This window comes from Sphaeramia orbicularis, chromosome 17 (assembly GCF_902148855.1).
Source record: "Sphaeramia orbicularis chromosome 17, fSphaOr1.1, whole genome shotgun sequence".
Lineage (NCBI taxonomy): Eukaryota > Metazoa > Chordata > Actinopteri > Kurtiformes > Apogonidae > Sphaeramia > Sphaeramia orbicularis.
Genome location: NC_043973.1, coordinates 15,578,200 through 15,594,598, shown reverse-complemented (window position 1 = coordinate 15,594,598; position 16,399 = coordinate 15,578,200). Strand labels below are relative to the sequence as shown.

At 36.0% G+C, this 16,399-nt stretch overlaps 1 protein-coding gene across 2 annotated transcripts; it reads right to left on the bottom strand.

Moving 5' to 3' along the window:
- Positions 1–2,728: 2,728 nt before the first annotated feature.
- Positions 2,729–15,922, bottom strand: plvapa (plasmalemma vesicle associated protein a). Of its 2 annotated transcripts, none has more exons than XM_030161014.1 (6): positions 15,250–15,922; positions 13,114–13,189; positions 11,207–11,922; positions 7,984–9,145; positions 7,824–7,884; positions 2,729–2,822 (listed from the first exon to the last, which is right to left on the bottom strand). In XM_030161014.1, the coding sequence occupies exons 1-6, from the start codon at positions 15,628–15,630 to the stop codon at positions 2,771–2,773; spliced, it is 2,448 nt and encodes an 815-aa protein (XP_030016874.1). In that variant the 5' UTR covers positions 15,631–15,922; the 3' UTR covers positions 2,729–2,770. The 2 variants fall into 2 exon arrangements, with proteins under 2 accessions (XP_030016874.1, XP_030016875.1); XM_030161015.1 differs by having other exon boundaries at positions 11,207–11,919.
- Between the last annotated feature and the right edge of the window lie 477 nt (positions 15,923–16,399).

Genomic DNA, 16,399 nt, shown 5'->3' with positions numbered 1-16,399 from the left:
TTCATTATTTATAGGTTATTATGATAGTATTTTACTGGTCTGATCCACTTTCGATGGAATTGACCTAAAATTATTTTGACATCCTTGATTGTTAATATCTTCAGGGTAATTTTTGTGTTTCACTAATTCATCCCATGGGCCGGACTGGAGCCATTGGAGGGCCGGTTTTGGCCCCCGGGCCACATGTTTGACACCCCTGGTCTAAATAGAGGACATCATCTACATAAACTGGAGATGTACAGTTTCTATACCTAAAACAACATTGGGATAACTCGGTAGACTTTTTTTTTTTTTATTTCTCGTTGCTTAATAAAAGCAAACAACTACAAAGCCTTAAAAGCATTATGTGTCTCCTGCAATATCAAACCATTCTGGCAAATCTAAAATTTTACACACATTTCTCCATCTGAATTAACACATGAGGTACCGATGATAGTTTACAGGGAAAACATTTGTTGCTTTAGTTTTTCTGTGTGGAAAAATGCTTAGGTAACTACTTTAATGCATGCAGTAAATGCACACAGACCTATCCAAATATGTAAACATAAAGGAAGTAAATAAAGACATGAGATGTAATATTGAGTACATCTAAAATACTCCAAAGTCCTTGAAAATTTATTTTTTAAAAAAGTGCTTGATACAGTCTGAATGTGTAAGAAAAGAAAAGAAAAGTATCAAAACATAGTTAGATTTGTTTAATATATAAAGTTCCATTGAGTTTGTAACTACATATTTAGGTCTTGACAAAATTTAGATAAATTTACTGAAATTATTTAGTCATTTTTCAACAGTCATTATTTATTTATTTCGACTTCACTCAATTACTTTGCTCATTATTTACAAAGTTTGCTCTTTCACTGTTAAAGTATACATAACATTATATCAGTAGCTTTTTTGTTCTACGAAGAGAGGTTAAAATTCCATACATGAATAATTTTAATGTTTAAATCAATTTAGTGTTGGTAATAAACCACCTTTATTTATTTGCTAAGGATCAATTCACCTTGATCTCACATTTTGCAGTGTATAAAGTAAACGAGCATGCAATTATTTATTTATTTGTTCATTTATTTATCAGGGATAATGCAGTGACACATAGTGGACACATAGAACATATGGTATTCTGCAAAAAGAGTATATAGTATTTAGCTAATTTGCAACTTTTTTCAAGACAGAAAATACATTTACAGTATAAACAACAATTATATGTATGTGTATTATTATGTGTTTATTTAGATATTACACTGGGTTACAAAAAAATATTTTTTGCAAGTTGTCTAGGTTTTTTCAACTGAATTAGGACCATTTTGCACCGCTAAATCCAAAAATGACATCTGTTTTTCTCAATCAGGTCAGGTTTTTTTGCTAATTTGATTTTGAAAAATTTGATCTTCTCACAAAATTGATTACATTTTTATAATCTTTATCTTGGTCACCAAGTTTAATACCAAAATAAGATTGGTAAGCACACTTTATGAAACCTGTGACTTGATTCCTGTTAGGTACAATGGTGTATTCACCGCAGATGTAGCAGAATACGTCAAGCTTATTTTTGCAAGATCTTCCTGTCGAAGCCATTTCATTCACCTGTAATATCAAAAAAACCATTAATCATAAATTGGCAAAAGTAAAATCTTCAGAACTCGTTTATTGCAAGAAATATGAAAGAATTTTGTATCATATGATGTGAAAATGCCCATAAATGTAAGCAAAAATGTTAAAAAGCCAATATGTAGCATAGTTCAGAAAGTTGACCCGATTGAGCAAAATTAATGTGATTTTTGGATTCAGCACACCAAAATGATCCTAAATCAGCTCAAAAAACTTGAACAATAAATTTGTTGTTGACCAGTGTTATCAATGCATGAAGGATAAAAGTACAGTATGTGTCCAGAAGCTCTAAAGGAACACAAAATACTGGTGTCTTCTTTGTTGATGTGACCACAAGACTTCATTTACATCCCATATAATGAAAATCTTTTGTAAAGTACTGTGTAAAGTGTGTTATAAAGTTATAAAATGAACCCAAAGATGAAGTAGATTCATTGTGACTGACTTGATAAATGCTTTGGCTGCATGTGTTGATGATTTTTGTGATTCACCAGTTTAAGAATAAAACTGTAATGACAATGAAAATGCAGCTGCTGTGGATGTTTACAGGTTTGTTTGGGACAAACTTATCAGACACTACGACAAACCTGCACCCCCATCACCTCTTCACGTGTTCTTTATAAGAGATACATTTGTGTTTTATTTAGAGTGTGGATATCCGTGTATTCTGCGGTTAAGTGATGGGACATTGTCTTATGTACTAGTTTGCAAAGGTCCCTCCCATCTGCCCCTGCTGGCCTGCTGACAGTTTTGGCAGGTAAACATAAACATGCTGCACAGATTAAACCAGTGTTGCCAGTAAATCACAGGGGAGTCATTTATAGTCAATTAGCCACACAATAGGTGACGCACGCAGGGATAAACAGTCATTTCCAGGACTAAACAGAGCAATATCTCAAATAGTTTTGTTTATAAAGAGAAGACAGAAAGGAACTAGGGATTTTTTTTTTTTTTTATTTACACTGTAAAAAATAACACGTGCTTATTCATATTGTTGTGCTGTAACAATAAAATGCACAAATTTCACAGTTTACATTCATAGATTCAAAAGTCATTGCATACATGTATATATACAGAGTACATTCAATATGTGAACACCATGACATTTATCTGTGTGTAATACATGAAAGGTGCTTTTGGTTTTCCTTGATATGACGGACTATCCCAGTAGACTGTATAGATCTTGTCTCTCCCTCTCCCTCTCCCTTTCCCTAAAAAGAAATAAAGAGAGAGAAAGGGGATTAAAAGGCTTTCTTCATGTGAGACATGTCATTATTCATTCCCAAAAGTTAGAAATTGTACTTGCTAGATACATACAATACAATAAATGCAAATGTCAGTACATCAGAACAGAGTACCGTTGAAAATAAATAAATAAATAAATAAATGAATGAATGAATGAATGAATGAATGAATGAATGAATGAATAAATAAATAAGCCAGCTCTTTTTCAGTGGATAAGACTGGTGATGTTTTATCCTGTAGTACACTGTTTGCGCACAAAGATGGAATAAAATAATTTTACCACCTCTCATGAAATGATTGTGACTAGGGGTGTTAAAAAATATCAGTTCTGCAATATATCACGATATTTCATTTCACAATACTGTATCAATGTTAAAAAGTACTGTATCGACATTTTTAGGTATTTATTCAAATGCAGATATGACGAAGATTAATTTTTGTTTTCCTTTATTGTTCATATTTTATTACCTCCGCCAAGGAGGTTATGTTTTTGCCAGGGTTTGTTTGTCTGTTTGTTTGTTTGTTTGTTTGTTTGTTTGTCTGTGCGTTAGTGTGCAACATAACTCAAAAAGTTACAGACAGATTTGGATGAAATTTGCAGGGTTTGTTGGAAATGGGATAAGGAAGAAATGATTAAATTTTGGTGGTGATCGGGGGTGGGGGGGCCCACGGGGGGGCCACTGATCAGCCTTGGCAGAGGTCTGCGCTCTCCGAGTGCTTCTAGTTTACTATTATTTCACACAGTTTTATTAAATATTGGTTATTTGAAGCATCTTAAAAGCACTTTTTACTGTCTGAGAGGCAGATGTTAGTTCCTCTGTTGGGACTGAACTAAAATAATGTTCCAATGTTAGTTCTGAACGAATTGAATATGAACATTTGAACAGGATCTTAAACTGTAATGTCTATAAAACAGAATTTAAGTTTGAACACAGGAACATTTTGGGATATAGCGTTAGATCATGTTGTGATCAAATAAAAATGTGTTTCGTAGTTGTGCCTATTTTTGGTGTAATTTAATTCTTCAAGGAAATAATCATAAAAAAATGCCTTTTTAACAATAATAATAATAATAATAATAATAATAATAATAATAATAATAATAATAATAATAATAATAATAATAATAATGGATTAGATTTTATATAGCGCTTTTCTAGACACCCAAAGCACTTTACATTATTGATCCATTATTCATCATGATATATCGTGATATATTGTGTTGTGATCCTTGTGTTGTGGTTTGTATTATATCGCCAGATTCTTGCCAATACACACCCCTAATTGTGACAATGTGATTTATTCTTGATAGATTAAGTGTAACTGGGACTCAGTATGTAACCATTGAACCTGGTCAAAGATGATGACTGATGTGTATAAATAGGAGGAATAGAAGAACGTGTCTGAAAACAACATTATTTTAACATTATGGCCAACAGTGTATGGATACAGTGCCTGTCCAAAATCTAGAAACACATAGTCTTTTTCAGTTTTTTAAGAGACACATACATGTTCTTTTGTTTAAATGCAACAAACTACGTAACGAGATACAGATTCAATTTGACCGAACACATATAAATGTACAGATAATGGCACAAATGTCACCTAAGGCAATAGCTATGCCCCATTCCATTCCATAAGTACTTGGTTTAGAGAATATGTCAATGAATCATATGGTAAAGACCCTAAAGACCATGACTGGGTGCACTGGGGCATGAAAAACAATGAAAAACAATGAGATGCGTCAGAACTGATATAGGTCAGTAAATAAGGCGTGGAGACCATTCTGTAGTGTAACCCCAGCTTCCTGAAACGGTGAATGTTATTTAGAAAGAAAACAGTCAGCTGGTGTGTTATCTATCATGGGATGGCCTGTCCAGACACATGACCTCAATCCTACTAAACTGGATCAAAAGGAGAGGAAGAAATATCCAAACAGCCAAGAATAACTTTTAGGTCAGTGGTTCTTAACCTTGTTGGAGGTACTGAACCCCACCAGTTTCATATGCGCATTCACCGAACCCTTCTTTATTAAAAAATAAAATGATTTTTTTCAAATTCAAGACACTGGTATATGTTTTACTGGTGCACAAAATGAACCGTGCATTAACATCACTGTGTTCAAAGAACAAAACCAATACGGTGCCTGAACTCACAACAAATTACATCCCTTTTCACAAAGACATGACCTTTTTTAATACAACCACACTGAAATGGTTTTAATTTTTAACCTTATGTATTCCAATAATGAACTTATTGTATTTAAAGTTCTCGTTATACTCGATCAGTATTTTTGTGATCGTTGTTTTATTACGGCACTAGCTCGGCTTTAGCATAATATGATTTCTCCATCCACGACGGTGCGTCGGTCGTCACATGATTGTAACTGACCAGTGCGGTGACCGAAAAATGTAAACAAACGCTACACATGGCTGCCTCTGTGGTTAACAGGAAGTAGCAAAAGTCATAACAACGATGTGGAAAATACTCAAATAATTCATTGTCAGACGAGTGGAAGAGATTATAAACACTTCCGGATGTGTTGTAGTGCTATAAGCAACAACAATACACCGCATATATTGGATGTCAATCAGAGAAAGAGTCTCCAAAGCCGTTTGTTTACATACACGGACCTAGCCCAACACACACCCAACTAATGAGTCGAGTGTGTGTCTTGACCTCCGCCGAACCCCTGAGACTGACTCACCGAACCCCTAGGGTTCGATCGAACCCAGGTTAAGAACCACTGTTTTAGGTTTATATGAGGTATAGGAAAGTATTCTAGTAGAATGTTTGGAGATACTTTAGTCCACAAGTGTCAAACATGCGGCCCACGGGTCCAAATCCAGCCCGCCAAAGGGTCCAATGCGGCCCGCAGGATGAATTTGTGAAATGCAAAAAGTACGCTGAAGATATTAACAATCAATAGTGTACGAATCATTTTAATTTAGGTTCCATACAGACACATATAAACCAATTAGATCTCAGTTGGGTCATAATAACCTATAAATAATGACAATTGCAGATTGTATCTTTTTTTAGTGTAAAAAGTGAAATTACATGAAAATGTTTACATAAACAAACTATCCTTTTACAAAAAATGTGAATAACCTGAACAAATATGAACAATGTGAAATGTCATTTTATCAGTATTATACCTGTTACTAAATGTTTTGTGTATTTGTAACTGTAATGTAAGTTGTAATGCACATGTGTAAATGATAAACTGAGGCAGAATATTGTTAAAACTGCACTTGTTTTTCTTAAGACATTTCATGTTGTTCACGCTATTCAGATTTTTAAGGAAACGTTGTAGATGTAAACATTATCATAATGTAATTTTACTTATTTCACTGGTATTATTTTACTGGTCCGGCCCACTTGAGATCATATTTGGGTGAATATGGCCCCTGAACTAAAATGAGTTTGACACCCCTGCTTTAGTCAAAATAAGTCCTTTTAACTCATATGTCTCTTATAATAGTAAGATTGGGTTTTTCCAAACTTTTCACAGGCACCATGTGTGAATAAAATTGGTTTGACGTTGAGCACCTTTGATGGCAGCTCATCATAAAGTGTGCTAATGCTAATGCTAATCGCTAATGCTAAGCACTATGTGTAAGATGGGTAAAATGTGGATGAAAGTGAGACTGAATTTCCTTATGGGGATAATAATAACCTTAACCTTTACTTTGCTGAAATTTCAGGTCGGTTTGTTCCGGATTATTGGCTGGTTAGAGTCCAAGCTAAACACTAGCTTTAGCTTCTTTTCTACTCAAGTGGAGGGTAAATTAACAGAAATGCTAAGGCTTGAAATATTGCTGAGCACCTATCTGAAACCTATCTCTGTAGCATTGCTTTAATTTATTATTTTTAGTTGTTTTATTGGTTTGTTTCACTGTAAAGCTCTTTTCGTATAAAATCTTCCATACTCAAACATCTACCCTGCCTTGCTTTTTCCTAGATTTTATACATATTTTAAAAGACGTAGAAAAACACAAGGTTTATCCCTTAAATGTAATCTCACAAGGCTATGTACACACTCTTTAGACCAGGGGTGTCAAACTCAGTTTAGTTCAGGGCCCATATTCAGCTAAATTTGATCTGCAGTGGGCCGGACCAGAAAAATAATAACATAATAACCTATAAATAATGACAACTCCAAATTTTTGTCTTTGTTTTAGTGTAAAAAAAAAAAGCATTAAATTATGAAAATACTTACTTTTATAAACTATCCAAAAAAAAAAAAAAAAAACTGAAAAAACTGAAATATAAATTAAAAAATGTAAGAAAATTTAGTGCAATTTTAACAATATTATTCCTCAATTTATCATTTGTCCATGTGCATTATGGATCAGATCTACAAAGACACTAAACACTGAGGAACAGGAAGAAAAAAAATTTAAAATTGTGCTTAATTTTCTTTTGACATTTCAAATTGTTCATATTTGTTCAGGTTATTCACATGTTAGTGTTTTAGGATAGTTTGTAAATGTTAATATTTTCATAATTTAATGTTATTTTTTGCACTAAAACAAAGAATGAAAAGTTGTCAATTCTAGATTTTTTTTTGTCTTAATTCAAGATTTTTTTTACTTAATTGAAGATTTTTTTCTTAATTGAAGATTTTTTTTGCTAAATTTGAGATGTTTTTTAGCTTAATTTAAGATTTTTTTTTACTTAATTGAAGATTTTTTTGGCTTAATTGAAGATTTTTTTTTACTTAATTCAAGATTTTTTTGTTACTTAATTGAAGATTTTTTTTTGGCTTAATTCAATTCAAGACTGTGGAATTTTTGCACATGGCAAAAACATCCCAAGGGCCGAACTAGACCCTTTGGCAGGCCGCATTTGGCCCCCGGGCCGCATGTTTGACACCTGTGCTTTAGACAGATATGAAAATGGCAAAAATGTTCAGATAGGCTTTTTTTTTGTTTTGTTTTTTTCAGATTTGGGTGCATACTTACTCTGGACCAGGGGGGTTGATGATGCGTTGCAGATCTAGAATGTGTTGAGCGGCACTGACGGCTGCATAAACACAAGAAAACAGCATTTTATTAGTAGTGAATTGCGGCTTTACAACATTACAGAATTGCTTTTTAGTGTTTCTACTAAATCCCAACTTACTTCTGCCAGTGGACCTTCCAGAACCAAACGATCCTGATCCGATACTGCCGCTGCTTGATGATCCTTTCGCTGTCCCACTTCCTGACTTACTTTGGTCTGTGTTACTGTTGCTTAGTGACCCGAACCCAAGCCAGGAAAACCCAGAGCTGCTTGATCCACTTTTGTTGGACCCAGACGAGGAAGAGGATGAACTTGATGAGCTTGATGAGCTTGATGAACTTGATGAACTTGATGAGCTTGAGGAGCTGGGGGAGCTTTTCCCATTTGTTAGTGTCGTCTTACTGGAGCTCGAGCCAAGGGACGAACTTGACCCAGTGGACCCAGAAGAACTAGAGGACGACCCAAAGAACGATGAGCCTCTGGAGTTTGTGTTTGATCCTAGCTTATTTAGACTTGATCCAGTTGACCCAAGGCTTGAAGAGCCCACCCCAGTCCCTCCTAGTTTATTTAATCCTGACCCAGAAGAGCTAAGACTTGGATTTGACCCTGTTGACCCAAAGCTTGATGAGCCCAGCCCAGATGACCCTGCTTTATTTAACCCTGACCCAGATGAGCTAAGACTTGGATTTGACCCTGCTGAACCAAAAGATGAGCCAAAGCTTGATGAGCCCAGTCCAGATGATCCTAGTTTATTTAATCCTGATCCAGCTGAACTGAGACCTGTCTTGGACCCTGTAGACCCAAAGCTTGACGTGCCCAGTCCAGATGTCCCTGCTTTATTCAGTCCCGATCCAGATGAGCTAAGACTCGGATTGGACCCTGTTGAACCGAAGGGTGAGCCAAAACTTGATGAGCCTAGTCCAGATGTTCCTAGTTTATTTAATCCTGACCCAGATGAGCTAAGGCCTGGGTTTGACCCCGTTGAACCTAAGGATGAACCAAAATTTGAGGATCCCAAACCAGTTGACCCTAGTTTATTTAATCCTAAACCTGAACTAAGACTTGGATTTGACCCAGTTGAACCAAATGAACCAAAGCTGGAAGACCCTAGTCCAGTTGAGCCTTGCTTGTTTAAGTCTAACCCAGATGAGCCAAAATTTGACCCTGTTCCACCAAACCCTAATCTAGAGTTGGCTCCAGAACCGAAGGTGTTCCATGGAGATCCAGACTGTTGAGGGGTCCGAGGGCCTGAGGATCCTGGCACGAAAGGACCAAACCCTGGCTGAAATGAAATAAGAGCATACAATACAATTATTTATTATTCTTAACAAATAGTCATCATTAACATATATATTTTTGTTTTAGAACACAGTTACACTTAACTACATTTGTTTATTGCCCCTTCAAAAATAAGCAGCTTTCATCTTGACAAATTTATCTTGTGTTTGTTTGGATGCACACTTAGTTAACTGAAATGAATGAATGACCATTTTATATGTCAGAAACAGTAAACATTAATTTAACTGACTCATTAAGTTCATGTATTGAGTCAGTCAACCACTTAATGTGTAGAGCAGATTGAGACATAAATCATCATTAAACAGTAACTGAAACCATGATATTAGTAATAGTTACTCTAAACTACTACTTCTTCTCTTATATATAGCATTAAGTATAAAACTTACCAAATTGATTTTCTGATTTTTAAATTATTTTGTTGTATATTCACATTACGAGACAATAACTAACAATAAATCACTGATGCGTATCACCCACTGCAGTGGGTACAACTCAACTCACTGTTATGTTTTCCTTAATAAATCATATATTCTTTTTGTGTTTGTGTGGATCGATATTTGTGCTAAAAATAACAATCATATGTAGAATCCTTTTTAAGCTGATATGGAGTTTCCAGGGTGGATAGTTGTGCAGCTTTCTCTGAAATGAAATTGAACATATTATATATATGGTTTGGGAGTGAAAAAAACAAAACAAAACCAAACTAGAAGCACTTGGAGAGTGCAGACCTCCGCCAAGGCTGATCAGTGGCCCCCCCCGTGGGCCCCCCACCCCCGATCACCACCAAAATTTAATCATTTCTTCCTTATCCCATTTCCAACAAACCCTGAAAATTTCATCCAAATCTGTCCATAACTTTTTGAGTTATGTTGCACACTAACGGACAGACAGACAAACAAACAAACAAACAAACAAACAAACAAACAAACAAACAAACCCTGGCAAAAACATAACCTCCTTGGCAGAGATAAAAAAAAATTAAAAATTCTCAGTATAAAATGCATGAAATGTCAAGGGTTAACTTTGCACAAAGATTGGTCACTGGCCTATTTGGCATATTTTACTGTATTTAATATCTGTAGTAGAAATTAAGTTGTAAATACCTTGGTATATATTTGATATATGTGAAACAATTAAATACATCATGAATTAGAAATTTGACATTTAGGGCCTAGTTTGGTCTGTGAGCCATAAATTGACGATCCTGGTACTTGTTAGCGCAGCCCATGAAGAAAAACCTCTGTGAAAAGGTAATGGGGGTTAAATTATTCAAATATAACTCTAGTCATTTTGTTAAAGAATACAAAAGACTCAGAAAAGGCCAGCATTCTGGTACCATGAAGGCATCATCAGTCATTACAATGATTTAATTACTTAAGTAAAAAGCACTGATGAAAATTCAGGCACTCTCAACCTTAACTTAAGGATTATCAGCAAAATAAACTTCAAGTATGAAAAGTTCAACTGGTCAATGTAGAGTAGAATGTTAGTTTTACTGTTATATGTGATGTTTTTGGATTCATATGATTGTGTATGTTGAATATTACTGTAGTCAGTGTTGATGGTTGAGTTTATTTTACTGTTGAATCTACACTAATGCCTCATATTCTGTGTGATCATCACATAAAAGAAAACCCATGAAGGAACACAAACATGAAAAAATAACACGGGAGGAGATGGTTTTAACAGGAAGTGAAAGGGGTTGAAAAGTATAATCTGTAAAGTAATGAAAGTTTCAGATAAATGTAGTTGGACAAAAAGTTAAATGCTTGAACCAGGGATGCAATGGAGGAGAGTAAATCAGTATGAAATGGAAATATTCAAGTACAAGTACCTGAAATTTAGCTGAACTTCAGTATTTGAGGAAAAGTACTTATAAAAACCCACTACCTATGAATGTAGTTTGAAAGCTCTTATGTAAATGCAGATTTAAATGAGAAGCAACTAAAGCTGATGGATGAATGTGGTGGAATCAAAAGAACCATATTTGAGATGAGAGGTTTTTTTTAGGACAAGCAGAGTTGATTTCCATCTGTGTTTTTACCTTGGGCATGCAGGACATGTTGAGGTATTTGATTTGTTCCTTGAGATGTTCGACCTCTTTGGTCTTGAATTTGATGTTGTTTTCCAGGACAGTTTGTTCTCCGATTAGCTTCAACTTATCCACCAGGAGTTTCTCCTTCTCGTCATCATGCTTCTGCTGAAGTTTGCTTAAGTTGTCCTTGTATTCTTTCATCATACCTGTGCGGTTCTGGCTGCACAAGCGGTAGTCCTCAGACAGCCTCCAGTTCTCTGCCGTTAGGCGACTGTTCTCAGCCTGGATGTTCGACACCTGCTCCCCCACATTGTTCAGGTAATGCTGGAACTTGTCCTCCACATCTCTGGAGAGGCTGGTGCAGTTGGTGCGGATCTGCTCCAGGTATTCCTTCTGTTTTGGGCAGTTGATGAGGAAAGGGGGGAGCAAAGGGAAGAGGGACTCGATCTTCTGGAGGAAAGCCCTGGAGACATTGGAGACGCCGCTCAGGGAATTGGCGAAGTCTTGTTTGCATTTTATTTGATAGAACTGCATCTCCTTTTCATGCATGGCCTTTTCCCTCCTCAGACGGATGACCTCCAGGTTGAGGTTGTCCCTGTCTTTCTCGGTCTGATCCATTTCCCTCCTCATTGCTGCAGCTGTTTGAGTGAAGTTTGACCCCACAAGCTCCAGCTTGGCCTTGATTTTCTCATATTCCAGCCCACAGTTACAGGTAGATGGTGCTGCTTGTACAGGGTGGGGAAGCAAAATTTACAATGAACATTTAGTTGTTTTTTTCTCAGCAGGCACTACGTCAATTGTTTTGAAACCAAACATATATTGATGTCATAATCATACCTAACACTATTATCCATACCTTTTCAGAAACTTTTGCCCATATGAGTAATTAGGAAAGCAAACGTCAAAGAGTGTGTGATTTGCTGAATGTACTCGTCACACCAAAGGAGATTTCAAAAATAGTTGGAGTGTCCATAAAGACTGTTTATAATGTAAAGAAGAGAATGACTATGAGCAAAACTATTACGAGAAAGTCTGGAAGATACTATTAAAGAAGAATGGGAGAAGTAGTTTCAGGAAGCGTGTGAAGTCAGTTATTGAGAAAGAAGGAGGACACATAGAATAAAAACATTTTCTATTGTGTCAATTTTCTTGTGGCAAATAAATTCTCTTGACTTTCAATAAATTAATTGGTCATACACTGTCTTTCAATCCCTGCCTCAAAATATTTTAAATTTTGCTTGCCTACCCTGTACTTAAAGAAGCAAAACACAAGTAGGAAGCTGTATCTTCTGTTAAAACTACAGTGTCTTTTAACCCTTTCATGCATGAATTATGAAAAAAGTTTCTTTCTTTTTTTTTTTAATATTGATTTTATTTCACAAAATTAGGATGGAGTTGAAATGCATTTTGAATGTTTTTAAAAAATATGGTTTTGTTAAGAAGATATTTAACCTTCTCAGACACAGGAAAGTACAAGTTTGGGCTTTTTTTAAGTAAGCAATTGCAGATATTGGAAACATTGTGATGCAACAGTTTCAGTTTTTAAAATTTTTATGGAATATCCTTTTGCGGTGGACAGTTTTTGTTTTTTTTGTTTTTTTTTTATATAAAGCTGTGACACTCTTGCCCATAAATGTGGACTGTAAACCCATGTCTGAGTCTGAGGAGGTTAACTTTATGAGATCACAGATCAGTCTACATTCTAAAACTCAGACAATCTTTTAGTTCATTGTATGTCTGAGGGTCTATACAGACTGAACCCATGTGGTTTGGATAATATTACCTTTAGAACCCTTTGGAAAGTGAGTTCAACCATGTGTCCACAAATATGGACATCATGCATGAAAGGGTTAAATTCAGTTAAAGATTAGGAGGAATGTATTTTATGTGATTAACTTCTGAGGTTATGTACTTACAAGATGGTGAGTATGGGCGACGTCTACAATCCTCTAACTGTATCAGGCACATCCTTTTCTCCGTGTTGCACAATTGCTATTCATGTAAATAAAAGAAAACCATTAAGAAACCATCTGAGAAACTGATATAAACTAGATTTATTTAGGCAAAACAACTAATTATGATTTGCCCTCAACATTATACATATAAAATAACATTACAGTTACTGAAAACATCACAAAAGCGTTGAAAAATACTCATTGATCAGCATTGGAATATATGAATATTGAATACGTGAAATCTTCAAATCAATTGATGCATTATTCATCTCCCATAAGCCTCTGATTTAAGACAAAGTACAGACATGTGTGCACCATATTTGACTATGTTGTACAATTTACGTTATTGTTATTTTCCACCCATTTCATGCTGTGTTGATAAAACAGAGAAATTAAAAACTGTTTAGTTACACATCAACAAAATGACCTTAGTAAGGCAAATAAAAACTAATACTTTGGAAATGCAAACTCACAAAGTTTAATTTCACCTTTGTTTTCTGGTTTTCAGTTGATGCTGTGGAAAATGTTCGGAAAAAATGGCTTTTCAGGGTTTTTTGCACAGAAAACCTCTCTCTATTGTGTATATATATAAACTTATAACACATCTCTACAGAAAGTGTTATTATTATATATTCAGCGTGACTCCCGTTCACTTTAGGTGTCTGCAGATGATTGTTCATTCACACTGTTTCATTACAAAGTTGACATAATCTTGTATGTTACTCAGTTTGTCTAATGCAGTGGTTCCCAACCTTTTTTGGCTCGTGACCCCATTTTAACATCACACATTTCTGGCGACCCCAGACATTCAAAACAGACATTTTTTTTGCTAAAATTAATTTATTTTTGATCATGTAATAGTTTGCTATACTATGTTGCAAATAAACCTTAAATTTAGATGACATTTAGTCTATATAATGTATATTACAGGGTGGGGAAGCAAAATTTACAATGAACATTTAGTTGTTTTTTCTCAGCAGGCACTACGTCAGTTGTTTTGAAACCAAACATATATTGATGTCATAATCATACCTAACACTATTATCCATACCTTTTCAGAAACTTTTGCCCATATGAGTAATCAGGAAAGCAAACGTCAAAGAGAGTGTGATTTGCTGAATGCACTCGTCACACCAAAGGAGATGTTGCAATAAATCTGTCATTTCTGCGGTTCAGAACAGCATCGACAGTGAAGATCTTTTCATCTGAAAAGATCGTTACAATGGAGGACTTTTTCTTGAACCATGTAATTATTTTCTTTCACCTTTCCAATCTCTTTTCCTTCATAGCTGTTGTCAACAAGTGTTTTGGTGTTCTAGTGTAAGATTTTAACTTCAAATCATATTTTACTGCATTTCTAACGGTCTTGTTGTCTATCCCAAGCTCAATTGCCATTTTTCTCATGGATTTGGTTGGATCCTTTAGGATTTTGGATTTGAGAGCTTTAAGAAAAGCTTTGGTACGTTTTTTGTTCCTTCCTCCACTTCCAGACTTTCTCGTAATAGTTTTGCTCATAGTCATTCTCTTCTTTCCATTATAAACAGTCTTTATGGACACGCCAACTATTTTTGAAATCTCCTTTGGTGTGACGAGTGCATTCAGCAAATCACACACTCTTTGACGTTTGCTTTCCTGATTACTCATATGGGCAAAAGTTTCTGAAAAGGTATGGATAATAGTGTTAGGTATGATTATGACATCAATATATGTTTGGTTTCAAAACAACTGACGTAGTGCCTGATGAGAAAAAACAACTAAATGTTCATTGTAAATTTTGCTTCCCCACCCTGTATTATTGACAGAGGCAGAAAAGCCAGGTCAGGATATGTACAGTCAGTCCAGCGTGTATATTTCAGGCGACTCCATTTGAATTCTAGATGACCCCACGTGAGGTCTGACCCCAAGGTTGAGAAACACTGGTCTAATCTAACAAAATATATTTAATAAATAATAATTAGAGGTATGTATTCTGCAGTCTATAGTGAAATACTGTCCTCAACCTACACAACTACCATTAATAATGTAGTTACAACTTTGTCTGCTGATGGTTAACAGACACTTCACCGTTCAGAAAAGATTCTTCTCTTAGTTTCTTACCGCTTTCTTCTCCGATTCCTTAATGATGAAGATTGAGACGTTGGTCATGTCGTACATCTTCATCAGCTCCCAGTAAAAGCGGGTCTTCTCAATCACGGTGACGTTGAGTAAGTTGGTCAGGTTCTTTCTCTGCTGCCTGAGCTCGACATTTTCTAGAGAGAGTCGACTGAAGCTCTTCTCCAAATCCTGGATGCGGTCTACGGATGCTGAGTCCTGCTGTTTGCCGTAAATCAAGAACAGCACCAGGCTGACGATGATAAGAGACTGAATGAGTGAAGAGAAGAAGAACACGATGCGCATGTAGTAGCCACAGCTCTTGCCCTTGGACTGGTAGATCTTCCTCTGGGCCTCCGGGCCGTACTTGGACACCTTTGAATACATGGTTGCTGTCGACCAAAAGAGCGTCAACGACTGGTATTTTTCGGTATGATTCTGGACTTGATAGACTCTCACTAATTCAGAAAGCAGACATGTTCCTCTTCTGCACACAGCAAGACAAAGAACACATTCAAGAGCTGTGAGTTGTTTTCAGTCCCTCAAACCAGCTCAGTCCATTTCTTATAAAGATGCTACCCCTTCCTCTAACAAAAGGTAAAACACTGACGGCACCAGACGTTTCCTCTCTGCAGTGTTGTTCATGTGACAGTTGATCAGACTGTGTGAGCTGTAAACAGGGGTAGGAATTTATAAACTCGCCTTGCCACTCACTTCCCATGATAGGAAACTGCTGTGGCTCCAGTCCCCTCCCTTCATCTGCTTTTTACTGGCAGCACCTCCCTGTATGCAGAGGTTATGAACACACACTGAGTATGCATGTACAGTTCACACAAACACCTCCAGTTCTTTATTTTTTTTAAGTATCAGATTCTGTTATTAGACGTTAAACCAGTGGTTCCCAACCTTTTTTGGCCTGGGATCCAGGGCTGGTTCTAGGTCATATTAGGGTGGGCTGGTTGAAATAACAGGTGGGCAACTTGGTTTGTATGTACTGATGATAGCGAAGCTGAATAGTGTCCTGAAGGCTGACAGTTCGAACTGCAGTCCTGACAGCACTGAAAAGAAGTGGTTTGATGGTTTATTTAAGAATAAGAATCACTTCATTGATCCCCAAAGAGAAATTTAATTGCTGGGCAGCTCATCTGTGTTCATT